General features: G+C 37.7%; 1 protein-coding gene and 1 long non-coding RNA gene across 2 annotated transcripts; both read left to right on the forward strand.

Annotated features, from left to right (window-relative positions):
* The first annotated feature begins 520 nt into the window (after positions 1-520).
* On the forward strand, positions 521-2120 carry LOC122062650 (putative UDP-rhamnose:rhamnosyltransferase 1). Its single transcript, XM_042626298.1, has one exon. It carries the CDS (start codon positions 612-614, stop codon positions 2025-2027), a length of 1416 nt encoding a protein of 471 aa, XP_042482232.1. The 5' UTR covers positions 521-611; the 3' UTR covers positions 2028-2120.
* Positions 2121-8631: 6511 nt separating this feature from the next.
* Positions 8632-10547, forward strand: LOC122062639. The gene is made up of 6 exons (XR_006135042.1): positions 8632-8789; positions 8952-8990; positions 9214-9281; positions 9392-9440; positions 9877-9987; positions 10212-10547. It is a non-coding gene; the product is annotated as an uncharacterized LOC122062639 (long non-coding RNA).
* The last annotated feature ends 11015 nt before the right edge of the window (positions 10548-21562 follow it).

Raw genomic sequence — 21562 nt, forward strand, 5'->3', positions numbered from 1 at the left:
GATTAAAAATAGTTAAAACCAAAATCGAATGAAAGCAATTCTGATTTTACCTTATTCCTATTTGGTGTGATTTTGATTTCACCTGATCAAAATGTAAATCAAATTAAAACTGAACTGAATAACCAAAACTATACCGTTGACACCCCTGATTAGGTCCATATAGGTTTGATATAATTAAAACTGATTTATCAAACCGGGTCCCATCCGGTGGCCCTAGGACTTTAACATGGTTGAAAGGTTGGGATTTGGACCGTCAGTGTTGACACTAAAATATTCCACCATGCTTTTTCTTAAAAAAAAAAAAAATTTTGATATTTATAGAAACAATACGACAAAGCCGGCTTCCCCCGTGGGATTCTCGCCATAGAGTCTGACAGATCATAGAGTGATCTTATGACTGGGATAACTTCAAGACGTGTGACTGGGTTTACCCAATGGAATCACTTATTATCAGTAACTGTTTAATTATTTAATTTTTATTATTTATTTATTTATTTATTTTTGTTGAATACTTCATATCCGTTCTCTGAATCAGATAAAACCATCTGAAGATTCCAGGAACTCAAGGGAAGACGTAGATCTAATATCAGTGGCAAATTAAGGAGGAGAATATGCACGTGGTAATGCTTCCATGGTCGGCCTTCGGTCACATGATCCCCTTCTTCCATCTTTCCATAGCTCTAGCCAAGGCCGGTATCCGAGTCTCCTTCATCTCCACCACTTCCAACCTCCGTAGGCTCCCCCTTCATTTCATTCCTCCTGACTTGGCAGCTCCGCTAAATTTGGTGGAGCTTCACTTACCCGCCGTCGATGGCCTACCAGCCGATGCCGAAGCCACCGTTGACGTTGCCTTCGACCAAATCCAATACCTCAAGATAGCCTATGATCGCTTGAAACCACAAATCAAACAGTTCATCTCCCAAGACATACCCGATTGGATTATCCAGGATTTCGCTTCCCATTGGACGGCCGAAATCTCTCGAGAACTTAAAGTCCACGTTCCACTCATTCTATTCTCCGTCTTCTCTGCTACCATATTTTCCTTCCTTGGTCCACCAGAGTATCTCACTGGTGAAGCTCAAGCTAAACACTGGTCATCTCCTGAATCTCTGATATCTCCGCCGGAGTGGATTGATTTCCCGTCCACAGTTGCTTTCCGGTCGTTTGAGGCTGGTCCCATACATGCAGGCTTTTTCGGTAAAAACGCCTCCGGGACGACTGATACCGAGCGCCTGATGCTGACGGCAACCGCCTCGCAAGCTGTTGCGATCCGAAGCTTCAAGGAGTACGAAGGTCAATATTTGGAATTACTACAGAAGGTTTACCGGAAACCAGTAATTCCGGTTGGTGTACTTCCGCCGACACCGGCACCGCCGTTGGCGGAGAAAAGCTTCCAAGAAGAGTGGTCGACTGTTTTCAAGTGGCTTGACCAACAGTCGCCTAAGTCGGTCGTGTTTGTTGGGTTTGGCAGTGAGTGCAAGCTGAGTAGAGATCAGGTGTATGAGATAGCCCATGGCCTTGATATTTCTGGGCTTCCCTTTCTGTGGGCCTTAAGGAAGCCCATGTGGGCAGTCGACGAGGATGATGCATTGCCACCGGAATTCAGAACCCGCAACAAGGGCCAAGGTGTAGTGTGTTTGGGCTGGGCTCCTCAGATGGAAATTCTGGCCCATCCTTCGGTGGGCGGGTCACTGTTTCATTCCGGGTGGGGGTCCATAATAGAAACCCTCCAATTCGGTCACACCTTGGTGGTCCTGCCGATTGTGATCGACCAGGGCTTGAACGCTAGGCTGCTTGTCGAGAAAGGTTTGGCCGTGGAAGTAGAGAGGGGAGAAGACGGGTCGTTCGATCGGAAAGGCATCACTAGGGCCCTAAGGAAGGCCATGGTGGATGAAGAAGGTGAGGGGGTGAGGGTCCGAGCGAGGGAGATGAGGACCTTCTTTGGTGATCACGGGCTCCATCAAGCATACATGGATGGGTTCATCCAATATCTCAAGAAGAAAGAACAGAAAGAGGAAACTCGTTAACCCACTTTTGTCACTTCTTCTGTTAGGGTGACCGCGGGTGTAGGAAAACTCGGTCCTACTCCATAGGTGCTTTGGATCCTTTTTTTTTTTTTTTTTTTTTTTTTTTTTTTTTTTTTTAAACTACTTTGGATCTTATTTTGGGTGCGTTTGGTAGCGTTCTAGAAAAATGTTTCTAGAGTTTTATCGTTCTGTGGGAACAAAAAAAGGGAACAAATCATTTGGTGCATTTATGGTGTGTTTCGTTTTCTTTTGGAATAAAAAGTGAAAAAAAAAATGGTAGAAACGAGAATTGACGGAACGACAAAAGGTAGTTTCGTTCAAAAAAAAAAAGTTGAAATTTCCATTTTTGACACGAAACGTCGTTTATGATCACCAAACGTAGCCTTTAGTCTCTTGAAAATTAATATTTTAAGGAGGAGAAAGTTTTTCTGTTGCACCTGCACTGTGGGTGAAGGAAAAATGTGACTTCTTTTTTTTTTAAGCTAATGGACCTGCCCAATTTTATTGTTCAAGCTCTAGGGTAAATCTCGATTACACGCAGCCACACCTAACCCATGTAATAGATGAGTTGTAGGGAGACTCGAGTTGGAGACATCTGTTAACACATGTCTTTGGACCAGCATAGCTAGCTACAACTGGGGTATTATAAAACACAGTATTGGATACCATATCAATTGTTGAAAAACAAATAGGATACCATTTACATTAACAAAATATTGGATGCCGAATCGGTAATAATCAATACGATTGTGGAAACCGTGCAAGAAAAATATTATACATGTTAATTCATCAACCGCCAAATTAATCTCTTTAGGGGGTGTTTGGTTCGATAAATCTTTGGGATGACATTCTTTAGAATGATAATTCTTAATTTTAGGAGTTGTTTGATTCCACTAGGATGACCCTCATATCCGAGCATCCTACTTCTCATGAATGACCATTTTACAAAAGATGTGTTTCAAATTTGAGTTCACCTAAACACCTAAATTGAGATTTGATCAACGTTTTTTCGACCTAGTATAAAAGGAAAAATGGGAAAGACATTCTGAAGCAACGTCTCACCCCGCGACCTCTCAAACCGTAAGTCCCGACCTGCTACCTACGACTTGCGAACTACGACATCTCAAATAGCCCCAATCTCACCGAGAGTCCGCTGTTGGCGACTGGTAAGCCCTCCGTCGATCTCTCTCTCTCTCTCTCTCTCGATTTCATGGAGTTGTAGGTTTAGGTTTTTAAAATCAAAACCTCTCTATTTCGATTTCATGGAGTTGTAGGCCTAGGTTTTAAAACCATAAGCTCTTTCATGGAGTTGTAGGGTTAGGTTTTTAAAACCAGAAGCTCTCTATTTTGATTTCATGGAGTTTATTTTGAATTCATGGAGTTGTAGGGTTAGGTTTTTAAAACCATAACCTACCGCTTTCTGTTTCCTCTCTCTCTCTCTCTCTCTCTCTCTCTCTCTCTCTCTCTCTCTCTCTCTCTCTCTCTTGCTTTCTCTCTCTACGACTCTCTACTGTGTTTTCCTTGACGGTTCTTAAAACCAGAACCTACGGCTCTCTCTTTTGTGTTGTAAGCATTATTTTTAGAGGGTTTTTTTAACTCAGACCACATATGATTTGTTCATGTATATATAGCAGTGGCGATTAAAGTGATCTGCTCTGTGGTTCGCCTGCCCTCCCACCAACGACGTTTGCTACAGCCAGCCGGCGACTCTACAAATTTGGATTTGGTATTCTCCTCCTCCTCTCTCTCCCTCTCTATGTTTGTCTTGCATTTTGGACTTCGTTCATGAGGATCAGTTAGTCAGGTCTGCTATCAGTTTTCATGAGGATCGGTTAATCAAGTCTACTATTAGTTTGTGAATGGCAAGTTACTACAAATTTTTGCATATTATCTATCTTATTTTTAGTTTGAGATATTTGTTGACACATTACTTGTGGCATTTGAATGCCTCATCTTTCTTACAATATGTAGCACCCCAATAAAATAATAAATAGATACATCTAATAGTATTTGATATGGTAATTGGTAGAGCATTATTGGGGATAGAAATTAGTTTAGTGAATATCATGGAATAAAAATTTCAGGTTACATTTTGATTTGGCAGATTCAAAGAATGGTTTTGCAGAGATTTTTTTTTTTTAGGTTCCTTGATCAATTTTGTCTTGAGTGGTTGTTATGGTGAAGTAATGGAAGTTGTAGTTGTTGGTGGTAATGGACTTAGAGGGAATGCTTGTAGGAGTATAAGACAAAGGAAAATGGGTTTCTGTGTCTAAAACTTTCTACTAGAAATGAAGAGGAAGAGATTACTATTACCTGTGGATTACTTGTGAAAAGCCCCTTGTGAGACCAAGTTTTTGCCTGCCAATGGAAAGTTCTCTTGATTCTGACGACCTTATTATTGTTGATCCTCATTATGCTTCAGTTTCTAAGATACTTCATCTATTATATTCAGAAGCATTTCATTTGAATTCTTTTGTTTGAAAGCCTAAAATTTTTAATTCGTTCTTTCTTTCTTTTAATAGTTTTGATTTATCCTTTTTGAATACATATAAATGCATTATTGGTATTCTGAAGTGCTTGTTTAATTCTAAATTGTAGATTTACGTAAAAAATGGATAGTGATGATGAATATGATGAGTATTATCAGAGGCACAAGAAAGTAATAATATTTGCGGCTACTGCAGTTGTTATAGCAATGGAACAGTATAAGAAACTATTTCTATGTAAACAACCTTATCGTAATGAGACTCGACGTGGCTCCGTTGAGACACAACGAATCATTGGACATACTGACAAAACATGTCGAAACATGATAAGAATGAGTCGAAAGGCGTTCTTTAATCTATATCAAGTGATGCGTGCCATGGGTCTTTTGTATGATACAATTAACGTTCAAGTGGAGGAACAAGTGGTTATTTTTTTATATGCAATCGGTCACAATGTTAAGAACCGCGTCCTCTTACATTTGTTTGGGCATTCAGGTGAAACTATCAGCTGGTATTTTAATCTTGTTTTGGGAGCAGTTCTCAAACTGTACCTGGTATTGTTGAAGCCTCCAAGTACCATAACATATGAGCGAATAGAAGGTAACCATAGGAGCTTTTACCCTTACTTCAAGGATTGCATTGGAGCTATAGATGGATCACATATTCTTGCATAAGTACCAATTGCTCAACATCAAACATTTCGCGGTAGGAAGGGAAATATATCGCAAAATATCCTAACAGTTTGTGATTTTGATATGAAGTTCACATAGATACTTTTTGGTTGGGAAGGATCAGCATCTGATTCACGAATATTAGATGATGCCATTCACAGAGAAGGTGAGGCAAAACTACCAGTTCCTAGAGGTAAATTCTATCTTGTAGATGCAGGGTTTGCAAACCAGAAGGGGTTCTTAAGACCCTACTGTAACGTTTGATATCACTTAAAAGAGTGGAGAAATTCGAATGTTTCACCTGCCGACAAGAAAGAATTGTTCAACTTGCGTCATTCAAGATTACGTAACATAATTGAGCGAGCTTTCGGACTGTTGAAGTCAAGATTCAAGATTTTGAAAACCCAACCAGAGTATCCTTTCAAGACGCAGGCTAGGATTGTATAAGCTTGTGTTATGATACACAATCATATCCTTACCCAAAATAGTGTTCCAGAAGAAGAGGAATGGCTTGAACAGGAGAATGCAGTTACAGGTGAGAATACTAATGAAGAAGTAGAAGACAATGATGAAAATATTGATGAGGATTCTGACATTGATGATGAAGATGATAACTTTGATCAAGATCAATTCCGAGAGGAGATGGCTGATTATATGTGGAATCATTGGATGGCAGGAAATGATTCAGATGATGAAATGCATGATTCTTCATATGAATCACAAGAAGATACAAACTGAATCCATTTATCTTTTGTCCTAACTACTTGAACTAGACTTGGCTTCGTTTTAAGATTTTGTAATTTGAACTACATAAACATGGTTTGTGTGTCTTGGCTTGTAATAACTTTTTTCAGTTCATGGTTTGACTATTAATATGCGTTCTTTGGAATTTGGAATATTATGCTTTTTTTTGGATGGTTACAGTTATTTTTTTTTTTTTTTTTGGGCTGAATATTTGATATCAGGATTCATTGTAGCAAAGATGGCCGCAGTTGAAGGTACTAACTCAAAAATTGCTACATGGCCTTCTGAGATATCTCACTACTTTTTGGAGCGTCTTTTACACCAACAACAAAGGGGAAAGAATGGAGATAATGGGTTGAAAAAAGAACAATTTCAAGTAGTCTCAACTGAATTATATGATAGATTTCATATGACATATGACTGGGGACAGTGTCGCAATCACTACAGGATATGGAAAGCAAGGCTGAAGTCGCTTGTTGACTTGCAAAAAAATAGTGGAATGGGTTGGAATGACCATGAGAAGAGGTTTGATGCACCACAACATATGTGGAATGAATTCAAGGTTAATTAAATGTTTGATGCATTATTTCTAGATTGTTAGAAAGGTATACTAAAGGTAATGTTAACAGTTTACTATTCTGACAATCCAAGAGTTAATTATCATTTTTTTTTAGAAAAAAGAGCAAAGATTTTGGAAAAAGCATAGAGTGCTTCCTATTCACCTACAACTTGTTGAATGACTGCGTAATGAAATTGCCACTGGGGCTGGATCTTCACACCCATCCGATGCAGTCAATGAGGACCAACCTTACAATCCAGTGCCAATTGATGAAAAAATTGCTTGGACAATTATAATGCTATTGATGATAATGTTGGTGAAAGTGCCCATTATACTCCCAATGCAAGTAGCAGTCGTTCCCGTGGTAGGCCTAGTTCAGGGGTAACAAGTAAAGAGAAGAAGAAGAAAGGAGGTGCAGAGAAGGTTAGTAGTCCTTTGAAGGTGATAGCCAATGCAATTGTGGAGATGGCCAAGCAAGACCCCCGGAAGGAATTTGCAAAAAACTTATGTATTGAGATTGATGCACTTCCAGGAGTTGAGTTTGATAAAAAATTGCGTGCTAAACAATTCTTCATGCAACATAAGGAATTGGCTCCCATCTTCTTGAATGCCAATGAGGCAGATAAGCCTAAGGTGTTTGAACACTACATGAAGAATATCGAAGATGGTGGTCAAGATTGAGGAGGTGTCGCTTTATTTATTTATGATTAGTGTGTTGTTTCAAAACATGAGTAGATATTAACTAGACAATTTATGACAAACATTTGAAATGCTTATTTTGGTGATGTAATATTGACTCGATTTTTGAACTCTCTCATTTAAACTGATCAGCTGGTGATTGGTAAGCTTCTGTAAGAAGGTATTATGAGTTTTATTGGAAAGTAACATAGTTGGATGTCTGTTTATCTAGAATGCTCATGGAAATATATGGTAAATTAGTTTTTGCCTTGGTGTGTGATCCTTCATGGGTCATCTGATTCTGAAGAGCAAAGCTGCAACAGTAAATTTAGGAGCATACTAACAATTTCTGTATGTAAGGTTTTGCTGTTGGTCTTATGCTGAGTATTTCTTTCTTAGACTTGGCACATAATGCTTTGAATTCCATTGGCTTCTTGAAAGGAAATCTTTGGTAGGATAAACTTTCAGGGTGTTAATAATTAAATGGTTCACAGATGGGGCAATACTTTCAGGTTATTTGGATATGGCACATAATGCTTTGAATTCCATTGGCCTCTTTTTTTTTTTTTTTGGTGGATATGGCAGAATTCCTTTCTTAACTGTTAGATTCAGATCAAGCATTTTTTTTTTAATGGTGGATATGGTTAATTAATATCTATGGATTAGGGCCATTAAATGAAACTTTTTCCAGGGATATTTTCTTGGCAACCCTGTAATAGATCCAGTTCTTGATATGCTCATGGGATGGGTCTTATATCAGTTGAACTTTATGAGGTGACTGATGAATTCCTCACAAGCTCCTTCCCTCGCTTGCGTTTAGTACTTGTTTAGTAATTAATCAAAGTAATCTGAGACAAATTAATAGCAACAAACATGACAGAAATCTTTATTCCTTCATGGTTTTAATTTCCAGTCAGTGAAGAGAAGTTGTGGAGAGAACTATGTAAAAATAGATCCCATTAAACACCCCCTGAATGTCTCTCCTTCCATTGGAACCACGCATTCAATGATGAACCCAAAGATCTCTGCTTTTGTATCAGATGTTGAAAGTTTCTGAGTCCCCAAATTGCTGCTTTCATCCATCTTATACCATTTTCTGAATTCCTTCTATCAATAGTTTGTCAATATCCATGTCCTTCACTGTCTCCAGGCTGTTGCATATAAGGGCTCTTATGCCACTTTTACTGAGTCCATTTTTCCATTATGACCAGAGAACCTAATTCTTTTCCAAAGCAGAAGCTGCCTATTGATGCGGATTGAAAAACTGCCTGGTAAGATTCTCTGGTAATGATGGTAGTTCCTGAAGATGGTCTAAGCCATGTAGAGTCTGTAACATTTACTATTCATGAAATTTGTATCTTCTTTATATATATATATATATATATATATATATATTTTATGTTAGTTCATTGAATCACACTAGTAGCTCTTCTAAAACTGCTGAATTTAGAATGACATGGCTTTGCTACCTATTCAGGGTGAAATGATTACACCTGCAGAGGAATCAAGTAGTTCTCTTCAGGGTTTTTAGCATTCATTGCTGCAAAACAGTGACGGGCACTCTTTTGATAAAGCTTTCCCTTATGCATTCAGTATTCTAAACATTGAAGGTCTCATGTTGGAGGTATTGCTCTTTTTTATTAATACCCAATTCAAAACTCTGCAGTAGACACTTGCAAGTGATATTGCTAACTTCATCTGGAAAGAGATCATGTTACCGCCTGTATTTCTTGGACATTATTTGAAGGGCTTTTTGCTTAGTTGTATATCTATCATTGATGTGCAGTTCATGTTTCAAGTAATGGTACTTGGCTGGTTTTTAGAGGTCAGCAATATGCATGCCTTCTCTTCCTTCTTGTTTTTGTTTTATTTGCACTTGTATCATCTTCTTCTTTTTAATAGTTAGGCCCCAAGGAGAGTTGAACTCATTACCTCTTAATTTTTGAGGTGTTGGTCTTTGCCAACTAAGCAACCCCCTTGGCGTTTCATTTGTATTATCTATTCTTCTTCTTCTTATTCTTGTGTTCACCTTTTTGTCATTTGTATAGAGGGAGAATTTGCACCCAAAACTTGTAGGAACTGTGCTTGCATGCTCTATACTTCTGTGGGGAAATAGGTGACTACCTATGTAATATATGCTTTTTTTTGTTATATTCTTTTAATGTGATTGACCCCTGCTAATGGATCTTTCCTTTTATTTTATTTTATTTTTTAATTTTATTTTAGTGGGTTAGTCTAGCGGTATCTCTTTTCAAAAGCCATTGCTACTTTCAAGGTATCATCTTTCACTTGGAAAAGATATCTTAATTTATTTATTTATTTTTTCTAAACTGGTCTTTATTACAAAGAAAGATAAAAATAAAGATGATAGCCTATGAACTGATGCAAAGGTAGGCAGCTAAAGCAGTTACATTATGGCTTTTAATAGTAATCTATCCCTTCCCTTCATACAGATTGTCTGAATCTATAAATGATCTACTACATTAACCCCAGAAAGCTACAGAGAGCATGATAATTCATGGGTCAATTTCATTTTTCTTTCCAAATGCAACATTGATTGCATAGTGGGTTAGCTCCCACACTATTTACAGTCTTCCTATCAAGAAGCAGTTATGCATATGATTTTAAGAGTGGCTAAACAAAAACAGAACCTGATTATGCAATGTCCTTTTTATTTTTGTAAGTAAATGTCTCCTGTTTTGTTGGAACAGGTAGTTGTGTGCACCTGATTTTAGACCCTTTGTTTGCAAACATGAAGGAACAGAGGATGAATTCATCATCTCATCAGATGAGAAGGGGTCGATTGAGCTGTGGATACTGTGGTACGTACTTGATCAATGCTTTTGTATGAAGTGAAATGGTTGCACCACAGGGTTATGGGCACTGAGTCACCCATTCCAGTGGTGTCCACTGTGTTGAGCAGCTGGAGTGCCTGTAAGGCCCTTAAGCCTATAGTGCTGCAATTTCTTTTGCATGAAAACCCAACTAACATAAAAATGCAATTCGTGCGGTTATGATTGACCACCTGTGCTTTTAATGTCTGCAGGTGAGAGGTGAAGTGTTGGAAGGAGAGTTGGAGACAGAACAAGAGGTCTCAACAAGAGCCATGAGCATTTAGCTATTGTTGGCTTGTGTAAAATCTCCTCTTTATATATATATATATATATATATATATATATCTCATTGGAAAGTTGGTGCAATCATCTCTTGTAAAACACAGCAAGGCTTCTGTTCAATTGGAAGGGGAAAAAAAAAACAATGAAAAGAAAAACTGGGAGGAAAAATGTACATGCTCATTTAGAAACTGTAGCTTGTATAAAACATTTTTCTCATTCAAGGAAACGGGGTTCACATTTTACCTCATTCAATGCTCCACGCGCAATACACTCTCTTTATCAACAAGATCTCTGTTTGGTGTGTGGGATTGTAAAGATGAGACTATAAATATTATGCATTCAAAAAACATGCATGTTGTTGAAACATGGACGGTGGAGATTGGTGTATGTGTGTGTGGGGAATCTATTCTTCTCACCCAGATAATGGCGATGGGTGGGACGGAGTTTGAGATTACTTGTGATGTCTAAAATGAAGTCTAGCAAAAAGAGTTTCCATGTTGTATTGACTCACTTGGTTCTGTTGAAGTTAGTGCCTATACTGATTACTGACTGACCCCAACATCTCAAGTGGACGAGGGCTCCCTCGCCTATGCAATTATTTAATGCAGCACAGCACAGCACATGGGTGAACCTCCATATTCACCCTCGGCCAACACCCTCCATCTTCTCACGCCAGAGCCTCGCAACCTCTTCACTCTCTCTTTTCTGTCAGCCAAACCCTGACCCAATCGTCATCTCCCCATCTTATTCTACTGTGAGGAAATCTGTTTATCTGAACTCCTTCGACTCTAGGATCTGTTTGTTTTCATCTCCCAAAATCCACCACGGGCAGGGCCCTCCGATTGATAGAGAACGAGGCATAGTTGGATCTAAGCCAGAGATCAGTCCTCCTGATAGCATCTATAATTTTTTTTCCCTCCTGAATACATAATTTGAGCCATACTACAAATTATGCTTCAATGCAAAATTGTGGGGTGATTTTTTTTTTTTAATGGAAAAACCGTATATTTTTTTAAGATAAATCACTTTTAAATTATTTAAAAATATAAATTTTAGAAATAAATAAAAAATAATAAAAAAGGTTATAGTTTTTCACTTCACCACTCTTATGTTTAACTAAACAATTTAATAGGAAGAATCACTACACATGATTAGGGTAACCAAACAGTTTTACAGTAAGAATCACTACACAGATTTAGGATAACCAAACAGTTTTACAGTAAGAATCACTATACAGATTTAGAGTAACTAAACAGTTTTCAGGCAAGAAACATGTACCAGATTCAAGGCAACCAAACGATTTTTCAACAAGAAACACAATTTAGAAGAATGTCCATCAAAAGATTGACATCCATATCTGATACATACACCATTTGACTTAATAAACCAAACACCCCCTTAGGTTGCCATCATTTTTTATTTGGGAAAATGTTGCTAGTGGCCATGCACAAACCAGTATTGATATCTATATTGGTCACCCCCTAAAAATTCAAACAATTTCAAATCAGTCTCTGCAGTTACCAGACCTGTTAGGTGATAAAATGTTTGTTAGTTTTTTTTTTTTTTTCAAAATGCCTAAAACACCCCATATGGTGTGAGTGGACAATATTATCCTTCCTTACCCTTCTTCTAAACTCACTCATATGAACTAAATCCCTAAACTGAGAAGAGAAACCTGCAACTACTATGAGCACCGCTCTCCCCTTTGGGTGCGATTGTGAGCAATGAATAGCAGATGAGAATTTTTAATGTTTTTTACACCTACATTACCAATGCAAACCAAATAGTGAAGGGCATTTCTAAGTTTGACTGAAAGAATCGAGACAAAGACGACCATTACATGTAGAGATACAAAAAGCAAAAGGGAAAAATCTCTTTTTCTCTTTCTCTCTCTTTTTCTTGGCTTTTCATACTCCATTGTAGTCTTTGTTTAGAAGTGTTTTGGTACTAGTAATTTATACTGCGGAAGATCCTAAACTTTACAGGCAAATGAAGGTATAATCATGAGATGCAAGTAAGGTCTACATCGGAATGTGACCTTTTTTTTTTTTCCTTCTCCTTCCTAGCTTCTCTCCTCCCTACTTCTCACTTTCACGCGATCCGATTAATCCAATATCAACGCCCATTCCCTTCTCCTTGAAACCAAAAAATTACTCCTCGTTTCAAGATTTCAAGCTTTGAATCACGGAAATCACATATTTTCGGCCGGCTTTTGAGAGATGTATATTTCATCTTGTATTCATTCCTCTCTCTCTCTCTCTCTCTCTTGACTAGGTTTAGGGTTTCAGCAAGGTCTTGGCGGTGGTGATGGTTGTAGAGTCCTTGTTTCTTCTCGGTTTTGTGAAACAGAGACGTTCATGAGGATTGAACGATCGCACGATGGAGGGGAGAGGTGCTCACGATCATACACCAGAGGGGAACGATGCTCACGATAATTGCAAGTTTCTCTTCTCTGTTTGGGGATTTAGTTCATATGAGTGTGATATGAGTGTGAGTTTATAAGAAGGCAAGGGAGGGTAATATTGTCTACTCACACCATATAGGGGGTGATTTAGGTATTTTGAAAAGAAAAAAACTAACAGACATTCTATCACTTAACAGGGTTTGCTAAAGGCAGGGACTGATTTGAAATTATTTGAATTTTTAGAGAGTGTCTTTGGTGTTTCGAAAAATCCAGGGGGTAGCAATGAATAATGATCAAAGTTCAGGGGGTGGCGTTGCAATTTTCTCTTTTAATTGAGAAAATTATGTTCTATTTCAAATTTACAAATGATATTTGCATATAGAAATAGATAACTTCCCAAGAAAAATAAAAAAGGAAAAATAGTTTGAATCTTTGCCATTCATTAAAAGATCAGATTTGTATTAAAATAAAAGAAAAAAAAAAAAAAAAGAAAAAAAAGCTGGGCATGTTAGCGTTTAATAACTGTCGGATACAATAGTTTGAATCTTTGCCATTCGTTGTAGCTATCATTACATGTACATCCTCTACTGCCGTTGCACAATACCCTATTCCCCTCTTTCTCTCCTCTCTCCTTTCTCTCCATCTATGGTCAGACTGTACAAAAAAGATAAAAGAAGAAGTTGAGGACGAAGCATTCCCTGAAGTTGTTTTTGTTCCCTTTTAAACTTGGGTTCCAGGGCTGTGCGTATGTGAGAGAGTTAGAGAGAGACGGGAACCGTTGTAGCGGTGGAACCCAAAATGTATCAACCGTCTTTCCCTTCAGAGGTGATTGCAAATGGTTATGACTATGGGGATTTTGGGCTGGTGGGATGACATCTCTACAATGACAAAATCACCTGTTTTCATGCTTTCCCTCCCCAGTTTGCCAAAGTAATCCAGTAAACAGAACTAAATAGGGGGTCTTTCCCCTTCAGTGGTGATCCCAAAATTTATTTTTAATTCAATCTTCAATAAGGAAAATTGAATCTGTTTCATTAGGAAGAGACAGAAGAGATTTATTCAATAAGTTAAAGTAGGGTCTGTCGCTTTATTATCTTTCTCTTCAGATTCTTGGAAAGATCAGTGAAACCAAATACAACATAATACATGTTCAATGCGGAGGTGTTGTCAATGCCGAACCTCCATAAGCACAAGTCTGTTGCGGGAAGACGGAGGACGGGGAAAGCTAAAGGTGGCTAGAGAGAAAGATGGGGAGAGAGGGGATGGAGAGAGAGACGGGAGGAGTAGATGGGCAGGAATAAATCCCTTTTCTTCAAACCTTGATGTGGGTGAGGGTTGCAACCACGAGAGAGATGTGCCAAATGAATTGGAAATTTTGATCCTTTCTCTTCCATCCTACGGTTTAGTCTAAGCTGCCAAATTCCACGGCTAAACTCCCGCTAATATGTAAAATTTAGTAAGTCACTAGCATGTCTATCCCTCTCCCAAAAGTAATTGTAGGAAACAAATGGGCATACAGATGCAGATACAATCACAATGAAATAGTCTGAAAAAAAAAAAAAATCTCAAATCATAGCTAAAATTCCTTGATCAAACTCCCTATTTAATATTTTTTTTTTGATTGAACAAGAAAATATATTATTAAAAGAGAGTACTACATCACTATAGACTGATATTGTTTTTTGGCTAATGCTTCTCGAGTAAGAGTTTTAAGGGTGTCCATATAGCTAATATTAGTAATTAAACAAAAATTAGGGCAAGTAGGGAGTTGGTCTAATTCATTACATATTGCTACTAAGGTTCTAGGCAAAAGGTTGAGTAACATGTCCTGATTGTTTGAAAGTAGCCACCCAATTTCCTTTGCATCGCTCCATACTTGTTCTGTTTCCATTTGCCATGCTTGTGCCTTGATTAATCCTTGCATTAAGCCTATTGCCTCGGCCTCACCATCTTTTCCTATCATGCAAAAATTAGCTTCCATTAATATGCATTTCTCATAAGATATAAATCCTATTGCCCATGTAGATGTTTTCCCCTTTATGTCCTTTACACTGGTGATGATGATTGTATTTGTGTTATTGTGTGGGCTTAGTGTGATATTAGATTGCCCCCAATCAGATTGTGGTACTGTTTCAAGATTTGTCATCCCAAAGGCGATCCAGAACTCAATCTTTTTGATGGTTTGATCTAGATCAGGATTTTCCCTGCTAAATTCGATTTTGTTCCTATGTTCCCAAATAAAGTAAGTGGTGGACATAAATATAGTGAAGAACCATATTCGGTCTTTTTTAGGTATTAGACCAGAGTTGAAACAATACATTATCATGTTGTTCACATTTGTGGCTGGAGTGAGTTCCGGTTTGAAACCTAAAGGTCCGACGGCCTAGACCCGTTTGGCAAATTCACACTCAAATAAGACATGGAAAACAATCTCTCTACTGTTATTGCATCCCCCACAGGTCGGATCCACTTCCCGCCATTTGGATATTATATCCTTAGTAGGTAAACCATTGTTAATGGTTCTCCATAAGAATAATTTAAATTTGGGGTGGATTTTGAATTTCCAGAAAAACCGCCACCAAATTGTGCATGGTCGGGTGCACCGTGCACATGCACCTATGTGGGGGGTTATTGGTCAGAGTGTTGTCATTCAGAAAAGTAGCGGCCTAGTTTGTCCTGAAGGACCCATCCTTTGTTAGAAGACACCTCCATTGATCTGACTGCTGGGTCAATGGGATCAAGTTGATAATATCCATAAAATGAGTTGGCAGTATCGAATTCAGCAACTCCAGGTTCCACTGCCTTTCAGATACGGTGTCACTAACAGTAATAATACGAGGGCTTGTGACTTTGAGACTTGCCAAGTCAAGAGCTTGGGTGTCTTTCTTGATTCATGGATTGTCCCAAAAGGCAGTTTTGACTCCATTTCCTATTTGTCTGATAACAACTTTTTTCAGTCAAGGAATGATCTTACAGATACTGTTCCAGCAATAAGATCCAGGGGCTTTCAAAGTTTTTTTGTCAAAAATGGATTTGTTGTGAAAATACCTAGCATTGAAAGACTTGGCCCAAATACTGTTTTCATTGGTTATTAATCTCCACCCTAATTTGAGGAGAAGGGCTAGGTTGTGGGTTTTTGAGTCTCTTATTCCTAATCCGCCTTTAGTCTTGGGTTGGCAAATGGTTTTCCATCTAATAAGGTGGCATTTATTCTTATTAATTTGATCTCCATTCCAGAGGTGTAGGTAAATGGAGTCGAGCTTCTTGCATATGGTTTTGGGAACTGCGAAGCAGATCATGATGTATGAGGGTACTAAAGCCAAGGTGGATTGTAGCAGTACACCTCTTCCAGCAAAGGACAACATATTAGACTTCCATAGACTAAGTTTATCCCTGACTCTTTCTAATAGTCTAGAAAAAGATAGGGTTTTGGCCCTCTGGTGGAAGAGATTGGTCCCCAGGTAAATTGACTTGTTGTCCATTTCCTTAATTCCAATGATATTACTTAATTGTTTTTTGGTAGGGGCATCAATGTTAGAGTAAGCTAAGCCACTTTTTTCAAAGTTGATGGTGAGCCCAGAAATATCTAAGAATAAATCCAAAACTCATTTGATGGTAGCCAAGTCATCATGGGTGGCTCTACAAAAGATAAAACTATCATCTGCAAGAACAAATGAGTGATTTCGGGGGCATACCTGGCAATCTTGATTCATTTGAAGAGGTAAGATCCCTGAATGTAGCCAATAATCTGGATAGGGCTTCCATCACAATTATAAACAGAAATGGGCTTAGAGGGCATCCTTGTTGGATTCCTCTAGAGGCAAAGAAATGATTGAAACCAGAACCATTTATTTTATTGCCACAAAACCCATCTTACCTTCTTTCTTTTTCAAGAAATCAAAAATTCCTTGAGCAAGAATGATATTATTAGTGATTTGTCTTCCAGGTACGAAGGCAACTTGGTAGGGGGAGATAATTTGACTCAGATGTGGTTTTAGTCTTTTGGCCAACAATTTTGCAATGATCTTATATGCAACATTGCATAAGCTAATAGGTCTGAAGTCCCCTACAGATTGGGCATTGTCTTTTTTTGCAATCAAACATATGAGTGTGTGGTTTGAAAAGGGTGGCAACCTGGTGGATTGAAAGAAATATAACACGAATTTGCATATATCATCCCCTAAGAAATCCCAACACTTTTGAAAAATATGCCCTAAAATCCATCAGATCCCGGAGCTTTGAAAGGTCCGATGACAAAGACAATATTTCTAATTTCCATAGATGTGGTGGTGAGGTGATCAGGGGAATGATGTTTGCCTCCACAGGGGAAAATAGGCATTCAATGAAAGACGGGTCCAGTGGGTTAGAAGTGGTAAATAACTATGAAAGAAATGTGGCAAATTCAGCAGGTATATCCACCGGGGCAGTCAATTTTTCACCTCAGTTATTAACAATAAAATCAAATTTTCTTCTGTGAAGGTTTACCTTGGTGATGGAATGATAGAATTTAGTATCTCTATCTCCATCCGTGATGTACAAGTGCCTTGACTTTTGGTGCCAATATCTTTCCTCCGCATCTAAGATCTAGCTTACCCTACTCTGGATCCAATCCATTTTGGATAGTGTCAGGAAAGCACAAAAAATCCTTATTTTCCAGTAGAAAGAATTTGGATAAATAATTGAATTTCAAATTGTCAATATGGCCAAAGGTGTTCCAATTCCACTTGGATAAATTCCTGCTTAGTGATGCAAGCTTCCCTATAAGTGAGACATTTCCCAGTGCTTTTCATTTCTCAAAACAATAAGAGAAATACTCTGGTTGGGCATCCATTCATGTTGATAATGGAAAAGCTTTCTATATTTTGTAATTGGTCCCGCTGTCTTAAAAACTATAGGGTTATGGTCAGACCAAACAGAAGCCAATTTTGCAATTGATGAGTTTGGACAATGGGTAACCCATTCCAGGTTTGCATAAACCCGATCAAGGCATTCTTTTATGAGGGTGGGAGGTCTTTGCTTATTTGACCATGCATAAGGGTTACCTTGGGGTCTGAACATTTGGAGGTTATGGAGAGAGAGTAGGTTCTCCAACAAAGAGATTGATGTGGTGGTTTTAAAAGGGTTGCCTCCGAATTTTTGGTCTTGGGAGGTGATTTCATTGAAATCACCCAAAATAACAAACGGGAGATTGAGAGTGGTGAGATGGTCACTCAGCTGGGGCCAAAATTCCGCTCTAAGGTTTGGTTGGGGGGGAGCATACAAAAAGATTAGGGCCTAGCAGAAAGGCATGTTCATAGTAGGATTAAAGTTATTGTGAAAAAACAACTGCCTGCAAAGGATGATTTCAAAGAAATATCATTCTTCACCAAAAGCCATAAACCTTCTTTCTTCCCACTTATCCCTGTACTATTTATATACATAGAACCATCATATTCCTTAAGGGATGGGTGCAGTTTGAAATTACCATGGTCTGTAATCTTGGTTTCACACAAGAAAATTACGTCTAGTTTCATTGTTTTGACATGTGTAAGTAGACAACCTCTAGTAGTCACTGATTTTAGACCTCTCACATTCCAACTTAAAACATGCATCTTGAGAAAAATAACTGGTAAACAGATAACAACAGTCAGGCAAGAAGCAAGGGTAAATGTTTGGGGAATATACAAGTATAGATATCTGAAGATACACACAAGATTCACACAAAGCTACCTATTTCTAGTGATAGTTCTATCAGAGGTAAGGTCTCAAGAACCGGCGGCCCAAAACACAAATGCAAGATTCAACTATGATTATTGCACTTGAAAAGAAGCAGTGGTGAAGGTAAGAGTATACCTTGGGAGGAATTGTCTCTTCCTATGTTTCTTCTCAAGGTTATACCAGGACCATATCAGGCTTAGACAAACACAAAAAAAATCATGATAGATAACTTGAGAAAGGATGGAAAATATTGATAATACTTACCCGGTTCGTTGCAGGGTCCTTCGGCTCTCCACCTTGTGGCAAATCCTCTTCATTTTCATCATTAATTTGTCCATAATGTTTTGGTTCATTGTTCACTTTGCCACAATCTCCAGTAACAACATTCCATTTGAAACTCTCCATAATGAAGTTAATGGTTTTGGATGGGTTATCGGTTTCGGCAATGAGGTCGCATATGTTAGGAAGTGTGGTTTTGTCCTGAAGGTCCAATCGTTGTCTCTTACATGGCTTCATCCTTGAAGGTCCTTCTCCGGCATAAAGGTTTTATATAGGGGGTTGCAGTTGGGGAAAGACATATTGTATGGTGACATTGGTTAGGTTGTTGAGTTGGCAAAACAATGGATTTTGTTTGATTACCTTTCTTGGAGGGTGATCTCAGTGTTTGAATTTTGAAAATTTTGGGTGGTGGAAGGTCGGGTGACATTAGTTACAATTGGTGGGGGAGGGGAGACCATAGGGAAAAGGGGGGGGGGTCACTGGGGCAACCCGATGCTATCGGCCAAACCTCCCAATAGCCCCACCAAAATGGGAACTGAAAGGGGGACCATATCAGGAGTCAAGAAGCACTATTCAGTTGTTTCCAATGACGTAGAACACATTACCCAATAGGATTCTTCCATATTGTACAAAGATGCCAGTGTTGCAGTCATTCCAGCTTACTTATATGAGTGTTTCTCTGTTGGTACCCTTGCAGCCTCCTTATCTGCCTACTTTTCTCGCTTTCATATGAATGATTTTTACTTTCTCTTCCCACTCAAATACCTTTTTGCAGGTATCACCCTCCTTTGCTCTGCAATCTACATAGTTATAACGTTTGTGCAAGCTCTCATACTTTCAACAAATGGAGAAGTTACGAAAGTGCAATTGTGCTTAGCATTCACTGCCATTATAATTTCTATAATTTCGTTTATTTTTATGTATGTGGATATATATTTCTCAGTCTTACGTTATTTTGCATATTTACTCTTCGATAAATGAATAAGAGTAAATAGAGCTAATTGGAGGGTTAGGATCCAGGTAGCGGACATGCTTTAGCTGTGTTCTACTCCGTTAGCGATTACTAATCTGTTTCCTTTATTGCCTTTTCTTTCTTCTCTCTTTGGCTTTTCTTGGATCCATGTAGCCGACTCCATTAAGTTGGGATAAGGCTTTGTTATTGTTGCTGATAAATGAATAATATTTAATTACCAATCAGGCTAAAGAATTATGTTGTAAGATTTATTACTACTATTAAATATACATACATCTTCATCAGCTGATCATATTGTATCTGTTTGGTTACAGATATAAACAAATGCATAAATGTGCTTTAATTTCTTCTGCTAGAAAGGGATCTATATTTGAATTTTGAGAGTACTATATATATTTATTACTAGTAAAATTGACATGTGCAAATGCATGTGTGGCTATGTGTTTATGTGTGTGTGTTTGAGAGAGAGAGAGAACATATGTTTACATGAAACTAAATGTATTTCAATCATATATGATATCCATTGAAGCAATTAATAATTTAAAAATATTATTAAATGTATTATTTTTAAATCTCAAATAATGATAGACAATTACAATATTTTTTGTTTTTTGTCTTTTTAGAAATCAATAGTTAATTTCTATTTGTGAGAGAGAGAGAGAGAGAGAGAGAGAGAGAGAGAGAGAGAGAGAGAGAGAGAGAGAGAGAGAGAGAGCAAGTGGAGCCTAATCCCAAGTTGTGATACCCAAACCACCACAAATATTGACTCACCAGGTATCATCTGTTTATTCCAAACTTAACCATGATTAGCCGAGACAGCCAAGTCAACCTGAGATTGGTGTAGTTTAAAACTATCTACATCCTGAGATTTAAATCATTAGTAACCATAATGATTAAAAAAAGAAAAAAAAGAAAAAAAAAAGATGATGATGATGTTGAAACAAAATAAAGGCAATAATATTGTCCACAATTAACAGATGTAAACTATAAGAGTAGGAAGTAAAATAATATAATTATCACAAGAAAAAACACATAGCTTCAAGAGAGTTTACAAGTATCCCATTGTAGCTACAAAAATATTCTCTTAAATTAGGTACAGATTAGATAAGTATGCTCATTTTTGAGATATTTTCCTTGCATTAATTTTTCTTTTTTCAGGAGAGAACTTATATGGTAGCACTGGGATCATCAGACTACAATGAACTCACAAGTACGCACGATAAGTATTAAAATTGTTGATCGATAAACCACTTCTAAGATAAAGCTGGTGGCTTGTTGATTTTATAATTTGGATCTTGGTACCAGAAACATTGTGGGGCTTCTCCAATTAGACGTAGCTCCTAGAAAGGAAATATTGATCTTAATTGTATTTAATTGATTGGCTTTAATTACAAATTATACTCTTAGGTTTTAATATGAATTCCTTAGCAAAAATAATGCCTTATTCACCCTTTAAACAATAATAAATAATAAAAACACATTCAAATTTTCTTTTTCTTCTCCTAAAAATATCCAAATAATCATGGACGGTAAAACACACACACAACATGATTGAATTTCAGCTCCAATATAATATGTAACTATGTAAGGTAGCAAAAAACTTGGGTTCGGTAACATTGTAAAGCCAAAGCTACCGCAATATTCTCTTTTCAGAGAGTTCATCACATAGCAAACAAGAATAATGAATGAATTATAGTTGCTAGTGTTGATAGCTCAATTGCTTTTTCAGTAAAAGTATAAGATTATCCAAAGAGAAACATGACTTGCATACTTTAACCAGTCCACAGTGATCACTATCTTTAGTACTTGTTTGAATAATCTTGATAGACCCTTTTATTCCCCTCCAAAACAATATGCGCAGGACCATATTCGAGAGAGTAAACTTGCACATGACAAAAAAAGAATAATATTAAGTGGAAAATCATATA

Source organism: Macadamia integrifolia, unplaced genomic scaffold, assembly GCF_013358625.1.
Source record: "Macadamia integrifolia cultivar HAES 741 unplaced genomic scaffold, SCU_Mint_v3 scaffold1080, whole genome shotgun sequence".
Classification (NCBI taxonomy): Eukaryota; Viridiplantae; Streptophyta; class Magnoliopsida; order Proteales; family Proteaceae; genus Macadamia; species Macadamia integrifolia.

Excerpts from the sequence above, each read along its gene's own strand:
- LOC122062650 (XM_042626298.1), top strand. The coding sequence starts at position 612 with ATGCACGTGGTAATGCTTCCATGGTCGGCCTTCGGTCACATGATCCCC.